Source organism: Urocampus carinirostris, chromosome 1 (genome assembly GCF_059441175.1).
Source record: "Urocampus carinirostris isolate Australia breed hairy pipefish chromosome 1, RoL_Ucar_1.0, whole genome shotgun sequence".
NCBI lineage: Eukaryota > Metazoa > Chordata > Actinopteri > Syngnathiformes > Syngnathidae > Urocampus > Urocampus carinirostris.
In genome coordinates this window covers 9578200-9603276 of record NC_142349.1, presented here as the reverse complement: position 1 = coordinate 9603276, position 25077 = coordinate 9578200, and the positions used below count along the sequence as shown (strand labels likewise).

The 25077-nt window shown below is 39.5% G+C and overlaps 3 protein-coding genes and 1 pseudogene across 11 annotated transcripts in view; 2 read left to right on the top strand and 2 right to left on the bottom strand.

Annotated features, from left to right (window-relative positions):
* The window catches only part of pmm1 (phosphomannomutase 1), a 29496-nt gene extending 15625 nt beyond the window's left edge, over positions 1–13871 (top strand). For 2 of the 5 annotated variants that reach the window (XR_015849068.1, XR_015849067.1), the window contains exons 8-10: positions 4483–4594; positions 8610–8773; positions 8957–9064. Coding sequence is in view for 3 of the 5 variants with exons in the window: in XM_088325938.1 (XP_088182064.1) it covers positions 4483–4594; positions 13539–13576 (150 nt within the window). In the remaining 2 variants the exon portion in view is untranslated. Of the gene's footprint in view, positions 1–3522; positions 4451–4482; positions 5041–8609; positions 8774–8956; positions 9065–13538 lie in introns of those variants that run through there. The other 3 variants (XM_088325938.1, XM_088325940.1, XM_088325939.1) reach the window with 3 other exon arrangements.
* On the bottom strand, positions 7022–14507 carry csdc2b (cold shock domain containing C2, RNA binding b). 5 transcript variants are annotated; one of them, XM_088325941.1, is made up of 6 exons: positions 14358–14507; positions 12421–12505; positions 11680–11770; positions 11250–11573; positions 9908–10030; positions 7022–8201 (listed from the first exon to the last, which is right to left on the bottom strand). In XM_088325941.1, exons 4-6 carry the CDS (start codon positions 11429–11431, stop codon positions 8039–8041), a joined length of 468 nt encoding a protein of 155 aa, XP_088182067.1. In that variant the 5' UTR covers positions 11432–11573; positions 11680–11770; positions 12421–12505; positions 14358–14507; the 3' UTR covers positions 7022–8038. The 5 variants fall into 5 exon arrangements, with proteins under 5 accessions (XP_088182067.1, XP_088182069.1, XP_088182070.1 ...); XM_088325943.1 differs by having other exon boundaries at positions 11715–11770; XM_088325944.1 differs by having other exon boundaries at positions 14451–14468.
* Positions 14508–17475: 2968 nt separating this feature from the next.
* Positions 17476–17624, top strand: LOC148373467 (U2 spliceosomal RNA; annotated as a pseudogene).
* Positions 17625–18393: 769 nt separating this feature from the next.
* polr3h (polymerase (RNA) III (DNA directed) polypeptide H) lies at positions 18394–25009 on the bottom strand. The gene is made up of 6 exons (XM_088325778.1): positions 24701–25009; positions 23609–23705; positions 23015–23101; positions 22827–22890; positions 22484–22718; positions 18394–19210 (listed from the first exon to the last, which is right to left on the bottom strand). The coding sequence occupies exons 1-6, from the start codon at positions 24809–24811 to the stop codon at positions 19160–19162; spliced, it is 645 nt and encodes a 214-aa protein (XP_088181904.1). The 5' UTR covers positions 24812–25009; the 3' UTR covers positions 18394–19159.
* Between the last annotated feature and the right edge of the window lie 68 nt (positions 25010–25077).

The following is a 25077-nucleotide window of genomic DNA, read 5'->3' as shown; positions in this document are numbered from 1 at the left end:
AGAATTTCAGCATTTGGCGTCCCTGCGTAGAGTTTGCATGTTCTTCACCGGTGTTGCAGGCACTTTCCCAAAAACATGTCTGGAAAGGACTCACAAACCTAGTGAGGATAAGCGTTTTGGAAAATGAATGAGTGTGATATTGGGGAAAATGATTCTTATGATTACACAGTGGATTTACACTCATTGTTATTATTACTATTAATGTTATTATTATTAATGTTGTAATCCTTGTTATTATTATTTTAGAAGAAGTACAAAACATGATTAATGCCGACCTTGACCCGGGCCGTGAACATATTCTGATGAATATTACATTTGTGGGACATTATTTAAAAGCACACAAAAATATATTCATCCCTGTTTATCTGTATTAGGCCAGACAAACACGTGTCACTTGCTGTCCTCTGAAAATGTCCCAAGTTCTTTATTCTCCTATTTCAAAGCTCCTCTCCTGGTCCTCCTTGCAAGTTTAAAATCGAATGATGTCTCCTCTCCTTATTTTGAGTGTCCACTAAAGTTTAAACATAACGCAGGGGGGCGACTCAGCCAAACATATAAACATGTAAACTAACAGTTCAAGACAGGACACCGCCACCCTTTTTCGATAGCGTAACAAAACACCGCAAAGACCACCACAGCTACAACCTGACAGAGACTAGCGTACTCAGGTTTTCAAGTGCAACACACTCTCAGTCACAACATAAAGATTAAGTCTGTAAACAACCAGATAGGACATTGTTGAAGCACCGATACCTTCAGCCAATAAGCAGATACCTTCACACCCATATGCTGGGATTGCGCAGCGTCCAGACCCCTTACACAGTGCTGAATTCCAGGGAAACCCACTGCATTGGCCAACGGCAATAGCTGGAGGTCAACCTCCGTGACCGGAAGCCTCAGGTATAACGCTGACCACTGTCGAAGGACCAAATATTAAATTTAAACTTTAGTAGACACTTTAAGTAAGAGGAGAAGACATCAATGGATTTTCAACTTGCAAGGAGGACAGGGAAAGGAGCTTTCAGTTGAGGGAATTGCATCATGTCCTAAAACTCTCCTCTGAGCCCTCTCTTTTTATCAAATCTTCAAGGTTACGAAAAGCAGATCATCTCTAAAGGGTGCGGGATTCAAAGAACAGCATTACGATTGGACGATAGCAACAATGACATAATAGTCAAAAAAAGAACAGTGGACAGTAATCGTCAAAATAAAGAACTGGCATCCGATAAAATTTCCTTTGCGTTTGTCCAAAATTAAAACAGAATAAACTTGTCAACAAAATATTTTTATTGGTGATTGGGCACTCAAAAACATACGACTAAATGTGTACATTTAAAACCTACGTAGAAAAATAAAAGTGAGTCCCCCCATACAGCCACCCACCCTACCCGACATCCGCCAATTGAACATTTTGGGACTGCAAAGATCCAGAGATGACAGAGAAAGATGAAATGCCGAGTGCAACTGGATGGCGGTTTGCTGACGTCCTCAAAATGACCTGCAACCAGGACCAACCAATAATCTTCCATTAACCACTCACCTGACTGCAGTGTCTGTAGCGTGCTCTGCCATGCTGGCTGTCAAACGCTATTAGTGAAGCTATTAGTGAAGATCTTATTACGGTTTTGGAGTCAGGCCAGGTTGTAAACCTTGGAAGCCAGCAATTTCAATAAGGTATTATTATGTTGAAGTCAAATCAGGTGAATAATTCCATCACGGTTTCAACGTCAATATATATATATTTGCAATGTATGCTGTTCAATATTTTTTATGTTGTCATCATTTTTTAATCAATCTCAGGCTCTGACATATTGACACTCGCTGTTGAGTAAAGTAAAAGTCACAGTAGCTCAGGCCTCTGCTACTGACCTATCAGAGGTCTGCTTGGGAAAACAGGTGAAGAAAACCTGGTTACGCAACCCAATAGCAACTTAGTCACTACCAGTTATGATAGCAAGAAGCAAAATGGCTGCTCCTTAAGATCTTACTTCTTAATGCACGTAATTAAAAATCCTTTAAAAAAAAAAAAAAAAAAGAAATGTCGGGGTAGACTGTTTTTTTTCTTTGTCAATTTAGGTTCTGTGTAAATACATGTAATTGTGTTTTGCTATTTAAAATGTCAGATAAGTCATTTGTTGAAGCCAAGCATTGTAAAATAGTTGTCCAACAGCCTTTTCATACCTTGGCTCGGCTTGTTAGTGTCCTCGCACAACACACAATCAGCTTTACACCACCCAAATACCTTACCTTACAAACTATGAGGAGTGCACCTAAAACTTATTTGGCAGAAATTTGAAAGTGCGCCTTAAAGATCGGAAATGCGCTACATAAATCCGAAATGCATAATTACAACTTGTTAATACATTCTCAGATTTTATACGAAATGTATTTCTCTTATTTTCTAATGAATTTTTTACCACAAACCTCACTCTAACTAGTTTTGATTTAATGCGCCTTATAGTGTAAGTATAGAAAAATCCTTTGCAAAAGAATAGTTTTGAAGGTGTACCTTTTAATTGGTGTGCCTTATAGTCCGGAAAATATGGTAATTGTTTTGTTTTCAGATATCCCTGTTTTTTTTGTATTTTCTTTATTGAATTTATTACTGGTTTACTTTATTTTTTTTAATCTTACCTGGACTTTTTGCCTCGTGGAATATTGCAATGAACTGCCTAGGAAGTGCAATAACTGGATTGTAGATGTAGTGAAAGCGTCCTTTTCCTTTTGACCTTGTAGTACTATGACACAAATCTGTTCTGTGTCCTAGTAGTTGGTTCAAGACACACACACATTTAATTTTTGAATGCATTATAATTCTAAAATGTGCTAACTTGACATCAGTGATAAGTTTATTCTGTTTTTAATATTGGACACCTGCAAAGGAGATTTCATAGGTTTTCATTTTTCTTATTTTGACCATTATTGCGCACTGTTGTTCGTTGTTTTGACTATTATATCATCGTCGCTTTAGGCCTGATCTGCTATTTGTAACCTATGAGATTTAATAAAAAGAGGGGGTTTAGAGCAGGGCTTAAGGTCGTGATGGAATTCTCTTATCCAATGTTCCCTGTAATTTTCCACGGGTCTGACCGTTCACACAAAGTCGGTGAGCAATGCTTGAAACAACAGTGAGCAACAGCAATCCCAAGTGTGGCAACTAAGTCATTATCAAACATGTCCAAAACTTGACATCACGTTACATTTTGCTGAGTTTCCGGCAATGCAAAAAAAAATTCACTTTTAAATGAATTGACTAATGTATTATTGCTAAGGTTTTACGGCCTACAAACGTCATTTGTTTTTACAACAATTCTTTCACAAGATTTCCATTTTTTTTTTCCTGGTACCTTTTGTCCCACAATACTAACATTTTGGGGGGCTTATTTAGTCGGTTGCACGATACAGAACTGTATTTAATCACATTTTTGAGTGGAATTACAATGTTGGCAACAAGATTGACTTGGTATAATTGGAAATTATTTGAATGCAACACAAACTTTTTCTTCTTTTTCCTTTTTTCAGAATTTGTCCTTCTTTTTTCTCTTTGTTTCCTTTTTTCTCAGATTTTTACCACTTTTTCATTTTGGTATTTTTTTCTTTTTTGTTCTATTCCCCCTTCCTTTAAGTCATTTTGTGCATAATTTTACATAATATTTGGTCATATAGGGATGAAAGAAGCAAAGACAACCTGAAGAGCCGTTTAGGACCCCAAAGAGCCGGTTCCTTTCAGTGAGCCGAGCCGAAGAAGCTGGTTCTTGAAAAACTCTACTGACTTTACTCAACTTCGTTCTACTTCGACCTTGACTTCAAAATACCGCATTTAGAGCACAACGTCAGGGGAGCCCTTGTATTTTTACCTTCATGCACTGTAACTTTGACTTAATTCGCTTCTTAATTAGCAATTGCGAGCCCTGATTTTTGTGAGCTGGCTAGATTTTCTTGTGCGCGGAAAAGCTCTGGGTAGCGCGCAATTGTGCACGCACGCAGCTTAGAGGGAACATTGCTCTTATCTGAAAGCTCCTCTCCCTGTCATCCTTGCAAGTTCAAAATCTATTGATGTCTTCTCGTCTTAGTTTGAGTGTCTATTAAAGTTTAAACTTAACAGTAAGCTACCTGGTCCTTCAACCGGGCTTTACGCCATTTAATACACTCCCTCATATTTCTGCTCGCATAAATTTTGAATTAAATCTACATGCCTTACATTAGCATAGAGTTGACACATAGTTTGCTACAATTAAAAAGCAATAGTTATGTAAAATGAGCAACGTTTCTGAACAAAATGCAAAATATTTTAATGTTGAATATAAGTGTGTCAAGGTACATTCCTACACAACCCCCTACTTCAGCTCACTCCCACAAAAGGGTCAACTATATAGACAAAGTAGGTCAAACTGCTCCTAAAGGTCAGAGGTGAGATCAAGCATGGCTGCCAGCAATTTACTCAGGCTGTACTAACCTCTCATTGTTTCGTCTTACCTTTAGGGAGGAAACGATTATGAGATCTTCAATGACCCCAGGACCATTGGCTACACGGTCGACTCACCCCAGGACACTGCAAGGCTGTGTCGGAAAATTTTCTTCGACGAGCCGCAGAGTAAGTCCTGAAGAGTACTCTGCTACTGTTGGATCCCAACAAGTTGGTTGGGATTGACTGGAATTGCATGATTACGGTTTTTAGGTTTATTTTATGGTGTTTTTTAATGGGCGAGAAGAGATCAGGGGTGGGCGAATCTTTTAAATTGCTGGCCGTATTGGTTTTAAAAGAATTTTCACAGGGACCGAGGTGGAGAAAAAAAACATTGCCGACTGATATATTCGATTTTGTATAAGGCGATTGAGTCTTGAGTCCGATACCTAAGCAATACATGAGGAAAAAAATATAACATCCTATTCCATTGTCTCATTTGCAATTACCTGCATACCTGCACATGTTATGGTTCATTGTCTATTTGTTTATAAAGGGTTTATAAAGGGACCATTTCATCCAATTGGTTCTGAAAAACTCAAAATATACAAATAAAATCATTCATTTCCAAAACACACTTTAAATATTCGTGAAGTATTATTTCATTTTCAAGCACTAAATTTGATTTGTTTGCATTGAGAGACTCAATGTAATAAGGCTACAACCGTGTTTTATTGCATGAAATTATCTGTACGGAGAAATATCGCCAGCTATTTGAATGTTAGCTAAGAGCGCAATGAATAATATCGTTTTTATGGAGGTACACAAAAGGACACAGGCTAAGAAATCCAGGTGAGTTCAATCGTTTTACCTTAAACAGCGACTTCTATTTTAAATAAAAAAACATGAGGATGGGTGTTTCCTCAAATGTTTTCTGGTTGATAAATGGTAGCCAGCAAATAGAGCTACAGTGTGTGGTTTGGAGTGGCGCATGGCTTTGGCTATAACTAGTGGACATTTTAAAAACTGCAGGTCATTGACGTAAGGCAGCTAGTTTTTCCCCTTACGCTTCTCTCAGCATAATCTCATGGCCCAAATCAAATCAGTTTGTTTATCCGGCCCGCGGGCCTTCGTTTGCCTACCCCTCATATAGATGCTTGACTCAAAACAAATAACTGTTACTCTATTTCATATAGAAAATTAATGAAAGGGAGTTTTCTACAGAGTAATTGTGTTTTTTAAATCTACTTTTCAGGTTTGTTAATACTTTTGCTGGATATTTTCTGCTTTTATCTATGGTTAACTACATTGTAAAATTTAGTGAATTAAGCTTTTCTGATTGTTACCATGCAAATATAATTAATGTGTAGTATTTTAATTAGGCTTTTCTGAAGTTTGTGATCATGGTGTACTAACATTTTTCTTAAAAATTATGTCAAATGGTAATTAGTGTCAAGAAGAAGAATGACATTCTATTGGAGGCAGTATATCCTTAGATTTTGTGTTGAGCTGTCCAGGTCACCTTTGAAAGTAATCATTAAGAGTAAGTCGCCTGCACTGTAAGAGTCATTTGGTTCATTATTTATTTTGATACTAATAAAGGTTTTTTGTTAATTTTGCACTGTTCAGTAATTTCTGTTGCCCGTTTCCTTAAATTGGAAAAAGTGTGCCTTAGCTACAGCTTGACACTGAGCATTCCCTATAATGGTAATTATCATTTATAGAGAAATTGTATTTACTAACATAAGGTTAAATGTGTTTGTTTACAGAATTTACACCTTGTTTCATCCATCCATTATCTGCACCGCTTATCCTCAGTAGGGTCGCGGGGGTGCTGGAGCCCATCTCAGCTTTCTTTGGGCAGTGGGAGGGGACACCCTGAACTGGTTGCCAGCCAGTTCCATTTAAAACACAGTCATACTTAATAACTTGCTCTTGTTTTTCTTTCTCCTCCCCATCTTTGGTGAAGGCAAGGGATCGATTTCTCCCTCGAAATTCAAAACGTACTTCCTCCTGACCATGTCACAACTTCGAGCTGTGTTTGTTGTGATGAAACGTGTGGCAGTCATTCATTTTTTGAAAAGATACATTTTCTTTTAATCTAACTTTAAAACAGTCACACTGGAACTGGTTACAGAGATAAACTGAAGTCTTTAACTTTCAAAAGAAATTAGTACGCCACCGAATAGAGGTGCACTTCACTCTTGTTTATTCCTCGTCTGCTGCAGCCACCTCTCCTGTTCCTCTGTTATTTGCCTTGTCTCGCAGCGCCATCTGTAGGAATTTACGTTCCATAACACAATTTAAACAGATTAATTGATTGTATCCCCTCCCACAATTGCCTGCAGCTGATCAGTGATTCAGAATGGGTGTGGCTAGAGAGAAGCTAGGGTGTTCTCGAGCCGACTCTGTGAAAAAGGGGGTTGTGTCCCCTACTTCTCCACCCCACTCTATGCTTTGTGGTGGATTCCGACTTTTACCCACCCTCATCATAAACCTGCTTCGCTAGAGTAAGGGGTGATATTGAGTGAAAGGGAGGGTAATCAGATTGGAGACGCTGCAAAAAGTACCCCCCACATGACTTTCATCCAGTATCGAATAAAAGTGACGTCCAAATTGTAAAGTGGCTATTTATTGAGACAAGTCCTACCACACTTGGCCTAGTTAGTTGTGCCTGCCTATTTGCAAAAATCACATACAATGAACATTCTTCTTTAACATAAGTATTTGGGTATTTAATAGTCCGTTGCATGAGGTGCTCATAAATTTGTGACCTAATTATTAGATTACCACCTAATAAAACATGTGATGCATTTTAAGTAAGGAACACAAGCTGTCTTCAAAGTGAGTTTAAAACAAGACTTGCAAAGTCCCTCGGAAGATTTCAAATGATTTAAATGGAGTGACTGTCATTCCAAAGCTTAGAAGTTACCATTGTAAGAAGAAAATATCGATCCAAATCCTATGTTCGCGCTCTAGGCAGTGATACTAAGAGGTGGTACTACAGTAAGACGACAGAATTCATCACAGACGTGACGTCACATATTACACTGAAAACGGGTGAGTGACAATTACCAACAAGTTATGTACAGTAGTCGCCTATGATACATAGTAAGCCAACACAAAACAGTTCTCGGTGCTTTGGGATGGATCGTTCTGGACACAAAAGCAAATTTAGAACCAGATTCATGACTTTCACATTTAGGGATATTTTTGTATTCATCGACAACATAACATTCAAAAAAATGAATAGGAACAAACACAACCATAGAAAAAAAAATATCGGAAATTCAAGTTCTGTGATATGTCCACTAGTACACAAAGACTCGTACTCATTAATTATCAAGCGGAACAAACATTCACCCAATACCCTTGACAGTTTGCCCTAAGTACCGGGAACAATATTTAGATTTTGCTTGTAAAGTATCAGGAAAGGTAGTATACAATATTTAATCAGGTTTGGCACCTTGAATCTTTCGTCCCTCTCTATTGCTTCCACAAACACTCAGAAAAACACAAACACATGTTCAGAAGTGATCCGTGTTGGTGAAGGAGCAATTGCTATTTTGTGGATGAAACTGACATAGAAAAACGTGGATGATGCACATTTCCAGTTCCTCCCTCAGCACAGACCTAAGAACTGATGATTTGCCCGGACCAGGTCTCGTGTTTTGTGCCTGGGTTCAGGTGAATTATCTTCACCTCCACTGCCTGCACCTTCAGGTTCTTGGGGGGGACTCTGCACACCTTGTATGTGACCTCGTCGCCCTCGACCGGAACGTATTCCCCATCGATGCTGAAACAGACAACAGATATATACTCAATCTAACGCTCTGCCACCAAATACACTCTTTACATTGAAATACCTTGAATCAGATTTTAAAAATCGGCATTTGTGACACTACTGTGATCAGGTCGGTGAATAAACCCGATAGCAAAAGTATTAAAACACATGTGTAAAAGTCAAGGTGCGGACCACATCCATCCCCCAAGAAGGTTTTCATCTGTTTGACTTTGACACCCCTGTATTAGACTTTTGGAGATTTTTGAGTTGAGAACTAGTGGCAGACTTCGTATTTCTGCTGGTTGTGCTAGTATGACCTACTTGTTCACACTATTGGATACAAAGTGCTCACTGGTGCTTAAGTGCCGTAGTTTCCGAACTACAAGCTGCTACCTTTTTCCTACATTTGAATCACTGCAGCTTTGAATAAGGTGTCGGCAGTGACTTCGAACCAGCGCTGGGCCCTTTAAGCGGTTATTCCCCAGCTGCCGTGCCGGAGTGGGCCCCGGATTGAAGAGGCAGCGCTCACCTCCCCGTCAGACAGTGCGTCCCCAGCTGTACGCCTTTGCAGCAGGCTTAATATAATAATAATAATAATTTCCTTGTATTGTCATTCTGTGTAACAATGTACACAGAACGAAATGTCGATTGCACCTGACCCGTTGTAGCGAGCCGATGCAGCCGCAGCCAACAGAGGGCGCCGCCGACCACTTTTAAGTCTTAGGAATGACTCGGCCGGGGCGCGAACCACCGACCTCCCAGTCTCAGGTGCGGATCAAGAGACTCCGACTGTTTAAGTCAAACAAAGCATCGCAAGTTCTGCCAAGTGCTCTGAATGTCAACGTGAAGAATGTAATAAAGCGTGAATAAACGGCGCTGGTAACTGTGACTTCTTTCTGTAGCCAAATGCCTTGTCATCCAACTAGTAACGCGCTTGAATGGAATGAGATTTTCGCTGTCCCTATGGAGTAAGATTGCGGTTCTGGCAGAATCAGCGGGGAATGTCTAGGAGAAATAATACGATTAGGACACTCCTTTGTGGACCAGGTCCACAGATGTCAATCTCAATCAACTAGCGCAGCAGTCAATATTAGTTAAACTGTCAAACATATAACTCAGGAGTGTGACAAAAATCATGATACTTAAAAGCTTGGAATCTTTCTAACACGTAGTTGATTGTATATTTTGGTGGTGCAGCAGGTGACTAATAATCGGGTATAGTTTTCCTAACACCTGTCAACCTGTACGTTTTTGCCGCACAAGTACATTTATTATGCATTCTAAGACGCGTACGACGTACAAGAAAATCTGTACGGAAAAACGCAAATTTGTCAACGATGGGTACCATCCGGTACACACCGACTATCAATCAATCAGGTCAAACGAGTTTGCCGCGGTAGCCTCTATCTTTTTTTTCCGTTGCAAACAAAGCGAGCGGTTTGATGCTATTGTGCGCAAGCTGAGCTGATTTGCTGTTCGTAACCTTGAAAACATAAAAAAAAGGTCTAAGGCTTGAGAACAGGGGTTTGAATTCCTTATGTAAAGGCTTCTATCCCTTTCCTCCTTGCAAGTTCAAAATCCATTGAGCTCTTCTCTCCTAACTTGGAGTGTCAACTAAAGTTTGAACTTATCAAAATGCTAGCCCATATAAGGGATATGAAATAGATGTCATCTTTGAACCCCCCGTGAAGAATAGTCATGTGTCAGCTGCCACTCACTCTGAAATGTGAACAAAGATGTCTTCGCCGCCATGGCTGGGTCGGATGAACCCGTGTCCCTGCGACCTTGAGAAGTTCTTACAAACGCCCTTGAAGACCGGACCCGAGTGAGCTCGCACCGTTCTGCGTGTTCACAAAAAGGGGGAGAAGGTAGAGAGGGGATGGTTTAAATATTACTCACTGAGAAAATGAAACGGAATAAAGAAAGGGAAATGAAAAATGAACGCCGGACCAGAAGCGGTTTGTCGCGTCTTCCTCTTTGTGTCGAAAACACAACAGAAGGCGCGATGACTCCATAGCAATATTTAATACACACTAAGTTGTTGTAAAAGTCAAAGGATTTCCTAAAAAATATAGTGTATGGTCCATAGTCTCCAACAGGCATTTTGATTAATATTAACAGTGGTTCAAATATGGGTATGCATACCTTTGGGTACTCCATGTGGTCTGTAAGATTTTAAGGAAACCTAATTAAAACAGCATTTTGGAATAGTTTTACATTACTTATTAAGTGAGGTCAGAGTTTAACAGGAACAATATTCAAACAGCCATTCCTGTTTAAATATAAGCTAATATTTTGTTTTTAAAATTAGATGTCAACTATTGACAGAAGGACTTGGAATGGTGATAACTATTTCATTCGTAGACTCCAGCAACATAAATCAAGAAATAAATTGTTTTTAAAATTAAAACATTTTCCTGTTTTAGTATCCTATTTATTTTATTTTAATCAAGTTAACAATATAGCAAATCATTTTGCAATCATTTAGTATAATTGTTCTTATTTAATGTATTAAAAATCTTTGTTTTATACTTATTATCTATTTAAAAAAACTATAATGCTTACAACAATCACATTCATTTTAAATTAGGAATGAATTTGCCTATTTTACGCATTCTTGTTATAACACTAAACCTGATTGCTCTGTGTAGGAATAGTCCTTCCTTCATACAAAACACAACATAAACAAATTAAATTGGTTGTTCCCTCAAACCCTTGCCTTCAGCTGGTCGGTAGTGCAGAGGGGGCGTGACTAGGGCGAAGCTACTGCGCTCCTGAACTGACTTGGTGAAAAGAGGCTCGTGTCCATCATTCTTCCACCTCACTCAACACTTTAAACAAAGTTGGGACTTTTTTACCCTCATCGTAAGGCCGCTTTGCAAGAGTAAGGGGTAAAATTGAGGGGAAGGGGGTGTAATGGGATTCAGCCTAAGCTTGAGCACCGCTGATGTTATGATCACATGACAGTAATAGCCTTTCAAAACAAAGTTGATCAGAATGCGGTGCGAGGAATCATAAAAGATATTAAAAAGCGCAAACTGTGAGATTGTTGCGACTTACGCCGAGTACGTGCGAGTGCGTTTGGTGGGCAGCGGGCTGGGGAGCTCCCTCGGCAGCGCCTGGTCCCCTCTTTCCTCCCACACTCGACTGCCCTCCCTCAGGAACGGGAAGGACACGGTGAGCGGGGCGTCGGGGGACCGGAGCGGGGTGGCCGAGCGTGAGGTGAGGCTGGGGTCCGTCATCCTGGGGATTGGGGACGATGGCCTCCCGGCTACGGTCGGCTGCTAAGCACAGCTGTCTTGCGAGAAGCTTCGTTCAGCGAGGTGTTTGGTGAGTTTTCCGGACCAGCGTTGTCGCTTCCAGTCTCTTGCAGTCGCTTCCAGTCTATCAAGAGGACGAACAACGCGAGGAGGCGCGATGAGAGAGCTGTCAAATCGTTTTTGAAACGTATACTGGAGGATGGAGATGAGAGCTGAGAGGAGCTTCTTACAGTCAAGTGCTGTAAGACGTTGCTGTCACACTCGCTTTATAGCGTGTAACGTTCTTGCTATGGTTGTGACTGTAACCACAGAAGGGATTTTCTAGGGAGGCCAACAAATATGACTCAATTCATGGATCACAGTCGCAGATTGTATAATTTTTCAGATGAGCTAAAAATACGCATGGCGCCTAAAAAATTTTCAAATATAATTCAAATAAAAGTATTAAGTGTATTTCTCATTTCATCCTAATGTATTACATTTTTAGTATTTCAAATTTTAAAATTTTAATACAGGCAATGTAACTTATATCGAAATTATTAAAGAGAGAAAGAAGGGAAGAGGGAAGTAAATAAAAAGAAAAAGAAAAATGAAAGAAAAAGAAAGAAGGTGAAGAAAAGAAAGAAAATGAAGAAAAGAAAGACAAAGGAGATAAAGAAAAAAAAAGAAATTTGAATAAGAAAGCTAGAAAGAAAGAAAAAATGAATTCAAAAGAAAGAAAAAAAAAAAAGATAGAAAGACAAAGAAGTAAGATAGAAAGAAAAAAAGAAAGCTAAATAAGAAAAGAAAAAAGGAAAGAAAGGAAAGGGGGAATAAAGAAAAGGGGAAATAAAGAAAAAACAAAAAGAAGAAAAGAAAGAAAAATATAGAACAACACTTGGCTTCCTATGCAATCTTTTTCTTTTTTAAAAAAAACAAAAAAGAAAAATCGGTTTGGTAAAAACCTTTCTCCATTTGGAGACCTCTCTTACCTTGCTGAGAGTTAGGGATATCACTCCAGCCTTTGTCAGAGTGTGTCACTTCCTGCTTGTTCTGTGTCTTAAAACAGGTGAGCAGCTGCAAGATAAAAAGGAAAAGAACAAAACGAAGCCTACAACGTTATCTCATTGCAATTCATGTTCACTACGTTGATATCAATGACAATAAAGACAATTCCATTCATCCTAACAAGATATTTTCCTTAATATTACACTTATATGAATGTCAATTTTTATGGCCACTACTGAAGAAGGCAGTCAATACCGGTGTCTGCTGACATCGTACCGATACCTTAATAGAAGCTAGTATCGACATCGATATTGATAGTAGGTATTGGCAACCTCCAGGCCTTAATATTATACAGCATGGGTATCAAACTCACGGCTCAGGGGCCAACTCCAGCCCCTGGTATGATACTTTGGGGACTCCGCCTAGAGATAAAAGTTAGGGTGTAGGATAAGGAGCCTCCTAGTGGTAAAAAAATGTTTTTATTAAAACCAGGTTTTGATTTAAAGAAATAAGAAACAAATGCATGAACCATGATAAAAAAGCATTTTTAATATACTCGTCGGTTGAGAAAATTGCATTTATTTCACATGAAATTAAGTTTACCTAGAGGGACATCATTTTCAGCTATCTTACTGTTACGGGTACCCCAGAGACCTGTCTTTTTGACTCCTTTTTTTTCCTTTTCTTTTTTTGGGCATTCATTTCCATCCATCCATCCATCCATCCATTGTCTTCCGCTTATCCGAGGTCGGGTCGCGGGGGCAGCAGCGTTAAAAGGGAAGCCCAGACGTCCCTATTCCCTTTTTTCTTTTTTCTCTTCTTGTTTTCCTTTTTTTACTTTTCCCTTTATGCCTTATCTTCTTTTTTTACCCTTCTTGTCTTTATTTTATCTTCTTCTTTTCTTCGCTTTTTGCAGGAGGCTAGCACAAATACAATTGTGCATTGTAGCAGCAATCGTTTCTGGTAGCGCTAAACAATACAGCAACATCTGGTGGTCAAATAATACACACTGTCCCTTTCATTTAAGAGCACCCCAAGCAAATAATGTATGATTTTTGATTGTTTCATTCTCATATTAATTCTTAATGTTTTTTATTTTCAGATCCTTGGGACGTTTCTCTTTTTTGGTGGAAAACCTGATTGACCAGACCCTGGCTACTGCCCCCAAGTCAATTAATTTTGAGACCCCTGTTTTACAATAACGGTTTTTGTTTCTAAAATTATAGTATTGGTATTGTAGCAAATGCTTAGATGGAAGGCCATAACAATGAATATTTTCTCAAGTATAATTTATTGCAGTGTGGATAATCTCAGCTATAAATTCCCCAAAACATGTACTAGGCGTCCAAGCAGACTTGATGTAGGATGCTTCCGTTCTTAAAACGATATTTGACATGTTGAAGTGCTTTACTAAAGGATGATTCATTGCACCGATGTACGTGTCACGCCCACTCGTATGTGCGACGCTCTACGGTGACGTCACAACAGCTGCAAGAGGCCACCACACCAGCGAGTGACGTCATCACCACCACCCCCCCGTCCTCAATTCACAGATGACCACGCTTCAGAAATGCAATTATTTGAACTGATTTTAAGAAAAGTGTTTGCAAACAAACGCGTAATTCGGCGAGGCGAAGTTGTGACACAATTCCACTGGACTGAAACGCATGAATAACATAGTAATGCACGTAAATCCTATGCGAACATACGTAAAACGTGTTTCATCCCGATGCTGACAAAATGACACTAAAAAAAGAACATTTTAAGCCTGACTCCAGCGACACCACACAATCCTTACAATAAAATTCGAATTGAATTTTCACTTCCTGTCATATGAGCCCATCCAAAAACAAAGCCTCCCTCACTGACCGTCGCTGTTTATCGTCCACTATGCAGCATCAAAAAGACCAAATATACTTACAGCAGCAGCCTCACCAGGCAGTTGGACGAGTGTGCGTGAAGTCGCTGCGTATCATTATATAAGAAGCAAAATGAAATAAATAAGTGAGAGAACCTGATGTGACGGGGGTCGTGAGCAGCTGGCGGAGGTTTCCGATGGCGTGATACGAAAGTGCGCATGCGCAACGCGCTCCTCCACCCAGTGCGGGTGTTTTCGCTTCCACATTAAAAAAAAAAAATAAAAGTCAAATACCAAAGTTTTCTGCTTGTCCTTAGATTTTTAGCAAGGCCGATTTGCCGTATTTCGGAATTAAGCAGTAGCGGTTCTAAAACTAACTTACTCCCTGGGTGAGAACACCTAATGTGTACGATGTATTGTGTGCAAGAAATATGTGTTTGGTTTTTTGTAGACTTGGTCTTTAATTTGATTTTAAAGGGCACTGAAAAAAAGTCTTGGAAATTCTTGAATTTAACTCTCCTTAAGCTTCAGGAACCCTATGTAGATTTCTTCATTTTTCCCGTGCTAAGGTTTTGAGTTTTTCCTTTCCCTCATGTATGTTTTAGATCAGGGAATGTGTAATAATAATAATCCGTAGTCTGTAATAGTGCAGCCCTTTGAGGCTTCTAGTAATTAAGGGCTATACAAATAAACTTGACTTGACCACCTCAAGGCGACCTAAGTTTTGACAGGAGATATTTTTATGGAGAGCAAAGTCTCATCTCATTAGCTGCACCGCTTATCCTCAGTAGGGTCGCGGGGGTGCTGGAGCCCATCCCAGCAATCATCGGGCAGTGAGCAGGGGACACCCTGAACTGGTTGCCAGCCAATCGCAGGGCACACAGGGACAGACAACTAGCTCGCTCATTCACACCTAGGGACAATTGAGACCGGCCAATCCACCTGAAATGCATGTCTTTGGAATGTGGGCGGAAACCGGAGTGCCCGGAGGAAACCCACGCAATCACGGGGAGAACATACAAACTCCGCACAGGAAGTCCTGTAGCTGAATTTGAACCCACACAGGAGGCTCCCAAGACCTTAGAACTATGCCGCGGACGCGCTAACCACTGCGCCCTGGAGAGCAAAGTGTTTTAGGTTATTTAATATTTATTCTGGAATAATATTCCTGTCTTTGTTTAAAAAAAAAAAAAAAAAAAGTTTTAGTTTATTTATTATTCATCCTGTTCGGCCCGCAACCAAATGTGTGTTTTAAGTTTTGGCTCTCTGTGCAATTGAGTTTGACACCCCTGATTTAACCAATCACATTTCAGCCATTACTTGTTGCCAAGAGCAGAAATCTACCCAGATGCCTTCACAGTCAGTTCTGCCGGCCCTGAGGCATAAAATAAGTGTCGATCAAGCTGTTGGCTTAGCCAATTAGATTTCGTGTTGGCAGAGCTAGGGCCATCTAGCTGGCCTACGGAAACATCAGCAATTTCTACAACTATGATTGGCTAGGGGGCGGTAACAGAAGTATCAACAAAACGATGTAAAGACAAATATTTAAGAAGCTTTTTCAGTTTCCCCACCTCCTCAGTATCTGAACTTTACATATTCATCAAACAAAAAAAATGTCTACAATGCGGTGGTAACGGAAGTATCACAATTAAAAGATGAAGAAAACCAATGCTGTCCTCTGCTTTAGTCGAACGGAGATTTTCAGCCCTCAATCGGGCTATATGCCAAAAATACGACAGGACAGGCTTGAATTTCAGCATTAGCTTTGATAGCGATAGAAAAGAATTTCTTGATTGAACAGAAATGCAGACAATTTTTAGACGTAATTAATATCTAAAGGAAAAAAAAGGATGCATTTTGTGCACCAAGATAAAGACTTTTTGGTGGGTAAAACACAGCTGTACTGTATTCCTTAGCAATATTAAAATGTATTTGGGTTATTTCTGATGCTTTTTTGTGAGGGCATACGTGTGAAATACACGGCTCGCCACTGCAATAAAGAATGTAGTTCTGTTTTTACTATTAGAGACCTCCAATGGAGATTGCATAGGAAGCCAAGTGTTGTTCGTTACTTGACTGTTATGCACTGTTTACATCATTGTAATTATTGGCCAATCACGTTGCTGTTCTTTGATTTTACACACCCTTTAGGGTAGATCCGCTTTTTGTGACCTCTCAGCTTTAACAAAAATGAAAGGGCTCTGGTGAGAACCTTTTGAACAGATTGGAATTTTTGTATCTTGGGTTTTTTTTTATACAGTCCTCTCCTGTTTTCCTTGAAAGTTAAAAACTCATCGGAGCCCTCTTTCCTTATTTTGAGTGTCCACTCAACTATACATTTATCAGACAACAAGTTGATACTTAGGGTGAATATACCAAGATATGCCAGCTTTAAAACTGTGGGTACCTAGTAGTGGACAGTGAGAATTCATTTATTATCACAAAAATGAATTCCATATTCCTTGCTGTATCACGGTTTCGCCGCTTAGCAGATTTTAATATTGCCTTGTTTTCTGCATTCTGATTGGATACAAGATGCTTACTTTCGCAAACACACCGGGAATTCTCGACTCGCTAAACTCGCTTTGGAGCCACATGCGGGTATTTGGCGCTTCCCAGTGGCTCCCTGTTTGATTATGGAAAAATATTTGGTCTCTGTAGGACAGAACTGGAAGGTAAATGCAGTTTTCCGTAAAATCTGCATGATGGCGGAAAAGTGTCAAGTAAAGTGGATAGTTTCCTTAATTCATACAGTTGTGGAATAAAACTACAAGATTATCTTTAAAAATATAATCTGACAATACAGAAGTTACTGTATTTATTTAAAAAAAACAGCCTTTATTAAGTGTGGTACTTTCATTTGTTAAACAAATACTTGAGCTTATAAATTGGGTTTGTTCTTGAGTAACAAATAAATATTTAAATAAATGATTGAAGGTTTCTACTTAGCTGGTTTTGACCATCATGGGATGTTTTTGTAACACATCCCCAGCACAAAAAAAAACCCAGAAGGATTCCTGTGATGTTTAAATGGTTAGGACAATTGTTATATCTTTCCATAATTTTGGGAGGTCTTCATTGACTTGAAAAGCGCTGTATAAATGCAGACCATTTACCATTTAAACCTTCGCTCTGAAAATGCTGGTCTACTGTGAAAAAAATGTGCCCCGGAAAAGTAAAACTAAATTCCAAATGATTTGAGGAACTTAAGACTATACTCTTAGGGATCATTTCTATAGTTTTTGACTTGTGAGATGGAATAAGAGCGTGCTCTGTCCACTCCACGCATCGGCCCGGTATTGCAGTACTTCCGGGAACGGTGCATTCGCAATGAACGCAGCAAGGCTTTAAGGCTAGGACCTTAGCTTGGCCTTTTGGCTGAGGGTAAGTGTCCCGGCTCCTAGGCTTTGTAGCGTATTATGAACTGACCGATAACGGATAATGGATAATGAATAATGAAGATAGAACAATAACCCTTAAAAACCCCAAACCCCACTAGTGATCCCAAGAGCCAAGAAGAGATCCGCAGGTTCGAGAGCGATCTCCATTCAGGCCCCGGTGCTATGGAATGCTCTGCCCCCTGAGATTCAATTTGCAACCTCAGTAGAACTGTTTAAATTTAGGCTTAAAACACACTTCTATTCTATAGCTTATGAATGACCTATATTCTATGTCCCTTCTGAAGGTTTCTTCATTGTCCTCAAGTTGAGATTTTTAAGATTTTCCTGGACCTCATCTGTAGTTTGTGCAGCCCTTTGAGACTCCTTGTGATTAAGGGCATCACAAATAAACATGACTTGACTTGTAATCAGAGGGTTTTACAGAGGTAAGAGAAAATACATTTGCAAAACCCAATAGGAAAAGTAATGGATGATGGAAGTTATAGTTGAAGTGCCAAAAGCAAGCAGCAAATGTTTCACAATTATAGTTGCTCACGCTTTAATTGTTCCAACCAACCCTTTCCGAATGACTTACTACAACGATTATTTTTCCCTCCGTCAGGAAAAAGATTCACCCCCACAACCTAAAAAGAAAAAAGAAGTTTGATCTCCAACATTAGTGATGTAATGGAGACGGACCAGCTGCTGGATTAGAGTCATCGTAAGATCAGCTCTTTTATTACAAAATAATAGTAATGTCGACTGGATGAGTTTACCGAAAACACAACCAAATGATAAGTCTCAAATCTGTGGAAAAACCTTTCTATGGTACAAATTATTGGAAGAGAGGCAAAGCCTCTTAAGAGGATTCTTTATTTAACGCAAAATTAACTAGTTTAAAACCACACCATGATCTGGCAGGGGTCACATGAAACAGATGCAATGTGAGTATTAATGCCCTTGAAAACAGGATTAAAAAGATTGTTGGTAATCTCTGGTGCATTGTGATAGTGTACATAGTGATGAAAACAACGGGCCCTTCACATTACTTGGTAGTAGGGTCCTATAATGTGTTTCCCAAAATGTTATCTAACAGAAAAAGCATGAGCGTAGATTGAATTTGTCACCTCTGCGATTAGATTTTGTCATAAATCCAAAAATTAAACACTCTCCAGAGATTATACAATTTGATGTTGATAAAGGAGCTACAAAACAAAATTGGAATTTCTCCAACGCCGTTTTTTCAAAACAGTAAAATAAATTATTTATGTCAGTTATTTGAATAACTGACCCACTCGTCATTATTCAGGGAAATGACTAGAAGCGGATACTTCTGGGTTATTCCACGTTAAATATACGTCACATGATCACAAAATAAACATGATGAGGGTGGGTGTTTTTCTAAAAAGATAGTCTGCTGGTCCAAACACAAAGAAGATTTCGGAGCCATAATGATTGGTCGAATAGTGCAACTTCCTTTTCTTGCTAGTTGTTCCACCACGACAGCAGCCCCAGTCCTGGCTCACAAATGGTCCCCTAAAACAAGATCGGAGTGGGTAAGTTCCAGTGTTCCCCCCTTATAAAAGGATGTTTTTGTATATGTTTGAGCACAGTGTTTTTCAACCAGTGTGCCAGGGTGTAATAGTGTGCCGTGAGACCTTGTCTAGCAAGCCGCAGACACATCTGCCAATGTAAGCTTTGTAGAAAAAAACATGCAATTGGTCAGTATTTTTGCTTTAAGCCAAAAAGGCATGCAACTGTAAGATTTATCAATAACAGTAGGTGGCAGTAGATTGCTCTTTTCTTTACTTTTACATAATATATGCCCGTGTCCAGGGAAATGTATTCAATAATTTATTTTGCCTGGCAAAGATGTTTAAGGTTGTACTGGACACATAAGAAAACTACATCCAGTAAAGTAAAACAAACTTGCACATAAATTTTGCTGATAAATTATTTTCTGAGTTTTTTTTAAGAAAAGGGTTAGAATGAAGTAAAAAATTTAGTTAGCAGATTAATACTTTTAGAAAAGCAAGATAAAAATACAGTCAGGGTTCGTACACATTTTTCATGCCAAATTCAAGCAATTTTTGAGGACTTTGAAAGCCAATTTTCCAATTTCTCTAGTACCATTAAAGAATAAATAATGCATTATAAAACATGGCTAGAAAATAATTATTAATTGTCCTTATCATAATATTATGGATCCCACCAACACTAATGATGTACGTATATAAGGTTTGTGCAAGCCAAAGAAAATCAACTTAATCAAAACTAAAGCCAATTTACAAACCTTGAAAACACAACCTTAAAATTTAAGCATTTTCAAGGATTTCATGTATCCATAAGATTTTGTAATGAAAGTGTGGCTTGGCTCAAAAATTGTTCTAGCATACACTCATAACTTAGCTATTATCTACAATGAAACATGCCCACTATAATATCTAGCAATAGTTGAGCCTTTGTAAACCCTATATGGATTAGTTTTGTCACTGACAAAGTGGATTTATTTAAGCAAAACTACTACAGTATTGTTAACAATCTTCCATAGTGCAAATCTGCCTCACGACAGCTTGAAGGTATTCCCAAAGAGGTTTTTTTTTTAAAGGTGGTGTAGGTCTCTTCATAAATATTGTACTTGCCGACACCACCTTCTGGATGAAATAATCATTGCAGCTCTTTTTGTTGCACGCGCAAGTTTGTGGAATTCTTAGATACTCTCGCTTTTTCATCCTTTTGGGGGTTTGTGTTTGTATTTAGACTGCATTTGAAATAGTCATTTTTTTACATTCCCCATTTTCAGCCAACAATAAAAGAAATGCAGGGATCAGAATGGAGATTTTCATTTTCAGCTGAAATAGCCAGCGTCCAGGAATAAACCAGGGCGGAGCAACCGCCCACCCCCCACCCCAAACCTGGGTTTTAGGCAATTTACTTGTCCAAAACCATGCTTATATTTATCATTTAAGTAACATTTTTAGAAGATTAAAATAATTTGCCCACATAACTGATTTTTTTGTAAATACTGCAAGATAAGTTCAAATGCAGTTCAGTTCCTGCAGCTTGTGCGACAATGCGGCCAATTTTTCTAACGGCCGCCAGGGTGCGCCAGAGCAATAAAGGAAAGAGTGAGACAGTCGGATTTTGAATTTGTTTGCTACGCAAGAGAAAAAGTGAAAACGTCGGATTGCCTTTGGGGTTCAAAAACAGCGGAAATCCGCGGATCCGCGGAAAATTCTGATCCCTGTAGATGACTGTGGCTTTTCGTTTATGATTTTGCCGCCTGTGTCACGGTTGGTATAATCTTGTCCAGCTAGCTATCTGTTAGCGCCGGGGCTGCCGAGGTCTTTTCTATTTTGTTTGCTCCTTGTTGGCACACCTTGACTTCCCCCAGTGGGTTTTTTTGGCAGGCTAGGCTGTCAGTAGCGCTAGCTTCGTCGTGTCCCTTGGTTTATTCCCGGACGGCCTTGCGTTTATCGCTGTAGTCGTTGCCAATTTTCGTTGTTGGTTCCCGGTTAGCCTGCTCCTCACTGTGTTTTTTCCTCAGTTAGAATAGAATAGAATATACCTTTATTGTCATTGTTGCAAAATGGGTTAACATATTCATCTCATCTCATCAGCCGTACCGCTTATCCTTATTAGGGTTGCGGGGGGGCTGGAACCCATCCCAGCCATCTCCGGGCAGTGGGCAGGGGACACCCTGAACTGGTTGCCAGCCAATCGCAGGGCACACTGGGACAGACAACTCACTCGCTCAGCCACACCTAGGGACAATTTGGACCAGCCAATTCACCTGAAATGCATGTCTTTGGGATGTGGGAGGAAACCGGAGTGCCCGGAGGAAACCCACGCAAGCACGGGGAGAACATACAAACTCCGCACAGTAAGGCCGGTAGCTGGATATTGTGACGATGAAATTGGGCATGACACTCCAGTTTCACACATTCACAGTGAGGTAAAGAGCCAAGAAGATAAAGGAACAGAGAAGATAAGGTTATAAAACAAGGAGGATAACGCTATAGTTATAATTTACATGATATTTATACAAGAAATGTCGGCATGTAGGATGTTACATACAGTTGGTATCGTAAGGGTTGTGCAATTTTGCATTTGGTGCAAGTCTTCATAGTGCAAAAAAAATAGTCAACATATGCCTCGCATTTTGTGTTTTATCTTATCTTATTTTTATCTTATTTTTATCTTATTTTAGCCTCAACTCATCTTGAGTCATTCTTGTATTTTTATCTTTTTAATATTCGTAATATTATTTCATGTATACATGGATATAGTTTAATAGTTTTATTGCAATGGCAACTGTGAGGACATCAAAGTAAGAATTTACTTGTGCAGGGAATCGTGCTTGTTTACGTTGCATATGACAATAAACATTTTGAATCTTTTTCCGCCGTGGCTGTGTGTCTTTTGTTGGACGTCTCGGGTAGCCCCCGTTGGCGGCTCTACATGTGATATTTTTACCAGTTAGTCACTTTTCGGCTTCTTGCCCTTGCCTGTACCATTACTGCATCCAATTGCATCACGCTTTGACATTCCCCACAAAACCTACCAGATCTTTGCTTAAATAACTCTTACATCTTCAAGTAAAACATAAAACAATATGGCGGAATACTGTCTTCAAAATGCATCATCTCAGAAAAAAATGGAACATACAGATGAAATAAAGACTTTTGTGAATAGAACATACTAGTTCCCTTAAATTTTACATGTTTAAGAAATTGGGATTAACTTAAACAGAGTTTGAAATTTGCATGAGCGGAACATGAGAACTTTCAGAACAACAGCAGATCTTACTATCAGAGTATACGGTGCGATTTTCTTCTCATTGGCATCTGGTGGCGGCGGTAGCGCTGCCGCTGACTGGCCAGGTTGTGAGGAGGACGTGTCATTCGTCGGCCCCGATGGCGACGTATCCACAAAAAGCTCATCGGCCACTCGAAAACGGATCTCCTCCCCCTGGTCCATGTACAGGTCGTGCGCGCCTTCATCCGTTTCGTATTCCCAAAGCCAGACTTGCTCAGCTTCGTCGCTTGGACTCTAGCTAAGGAAGGCGGAGGCAACAATTCAAAAATGATTCTCCTTAACTAACTTAACACACTTGAATATGCTTCATTTAAGGTAACATTTGAGAGGATACAATTTAGTGGGTTGCTGAAGAGACTCTGGCGGGATGAGGATGTCATCAAAGAAGCCCATGGTCACTGAGAGTGGGAAACGGAAACATCAGCGTCCAGGACATTTTCTTAAACAGCTTTTTATATTAAAAAGAGGACTTGCACTTTTACTTTCTCGGCAAAAAGTTACAAATTAGACAAGTTAGATTACCATGAACGCCCTCCTGACTGCAGTACTTGATCTTGCCGACGAGTATCTCATCCAGAAATGGGTGAAAAACAACGTACCTAAAATGAACTGACAGAAAATATACATATTATATACACCCAGCAATATATATCCTAAAAATTATATATTTTTTTAATTTTCAAGGCTTCCAGCAAATCTTCCAAGGGATCAAAGCTTGCCTTTATCCTTTCTTATGTTTTATTGGGTTTCCATAGAGAAATATACAATAAAAAAAACTCTAAAACTGAAAGGAACAGCATATTAAGTTATACTTGTAGTATACCACGACTAAAACTACAATACAGTAGCTCAGGAGGTAGAGCGCTCGTCTTGGGATCAAGGGATACCAGTTCGAATCCCGGCTCGTCCGTGTTACATGTCGAAGTGTCCTTGGGTAAGACACTGAACCCCTAATACCCCCAATAAGCAGGTGCAAGGCCGCTGTTGGGAAATGTGGAGCACATTGTAAAGCGCTTTGCCATTTCCAGCTCATAGTGTAATTACAGCCACCCTAAAGTAAAAATAAGGTAGTGGACAACTTAATGCAAAAGGCCCTTTCAAGCTATAAAGTCATACCTTTAGTGTGTGACGAACCATCCCCCGGGAAGATGTAGGAGTCTTCCAATTTTGTGATGTCGTACAAGCAGATACAGAGGCCCACATTGTATACAACCTTAAGTAAGAAGAGTGTTGAATGAGTAGTGTGTACATTTACATAGTAGCTCATTCTAAAGATTACCTCTAAAATTGGGGCTAAGCTGTAAATTGCCATTAGATGAATGTTCCAGGGTATGTTATGATGACTACTTGATGATCACTGACTGATAAATCAACCAATGCTGGAGAAAAATGTGTTTAGTAGACTTGGAGGAGTGGGGTTGTATGACATAATCAGACACTACCTGTATACTGATTCAGAACGACTTCCAAATACTGCGTTTAATGTTATGTTAGGGTCTCCAGTGACCCGTTTTAAAAATATAAAATGTAATAACTCATTTGTCTCTGGGGCCATAAAATCCTATTAAAACGGGAATAGATAATTATGTAAGCATATATTTGTTAGGATGTTGTATTAATTATATTGAGCAACACTCATTTATTTTTGGTGGTCAGGACTGATTTAGACCCCAGATTTAAAACATTCACCAAGTTAGTGGGGTCAATTCCTAACACAACATGGGTTAAAATCAACAGGCGAAACTTGCATTCTGCAAGTGTTTATTTTACCCGAAAACACTAAAATCGTATCCATATTTTCGAGTGAATTGGTCCCAATTTCGAGCCCTGCCTAATTAACTAGCACATAGGTAGCATCCATATCTAATTTGAATTGGCCAACTAATGGCAGGATGCTTACATTTTCGTCCTGCAGGTCGCCATTGGCCCGTACGCGGCACTTTTGAGACCCCTGGTCTCCATCCAAGTATGGGCGTGATGTCACAGGAAAAATGGGGATAAAGAGATTCCTATGTTGTAATGCATTTCCATTCGGAAGATTTGCAAAAATAACAAACGAGCGCTATAGAGGAAATAAGTTAACCGTGAATGAAGCTCTCGCGGCGACATAATAGCAAATCACATAAAAGAGGATTTTTCATTGAACGTGGATCGCTCAAGTTTGAAACAACACGAGCAAAGGATTAATCAAACTCGGAAGTAACTCACCTTATTTGCAAGTTTTTTATTCAGCTCTTCGGAAACAGCTTCGTTGAGCTGTCTTTGGAAGTTCCACGGAGGTATCCTCACCGTGTCCACCATCTCCACCAACACAAACATTGCTCCGATTCAGGCGCACGCGAAACTCAGTGCAAGCTACATTTGAGAGTTAAATGAGCTGTCATTCATCAAATGCAAGAAATAAAAGTATGTTTGGACAAACATAACAAAAACACGGAGTTAGCGTTGACAACCGAGGAACCTTGTTGAAGCCACGTGATTTACTTTTACGACAGTGTTGGTCCGTTTACGACATGGCAGGCACGTTAGAATGTACAAGACCCCCCATGTCCATTCATAAAAACAAAATCCCAAACTGAAATTAA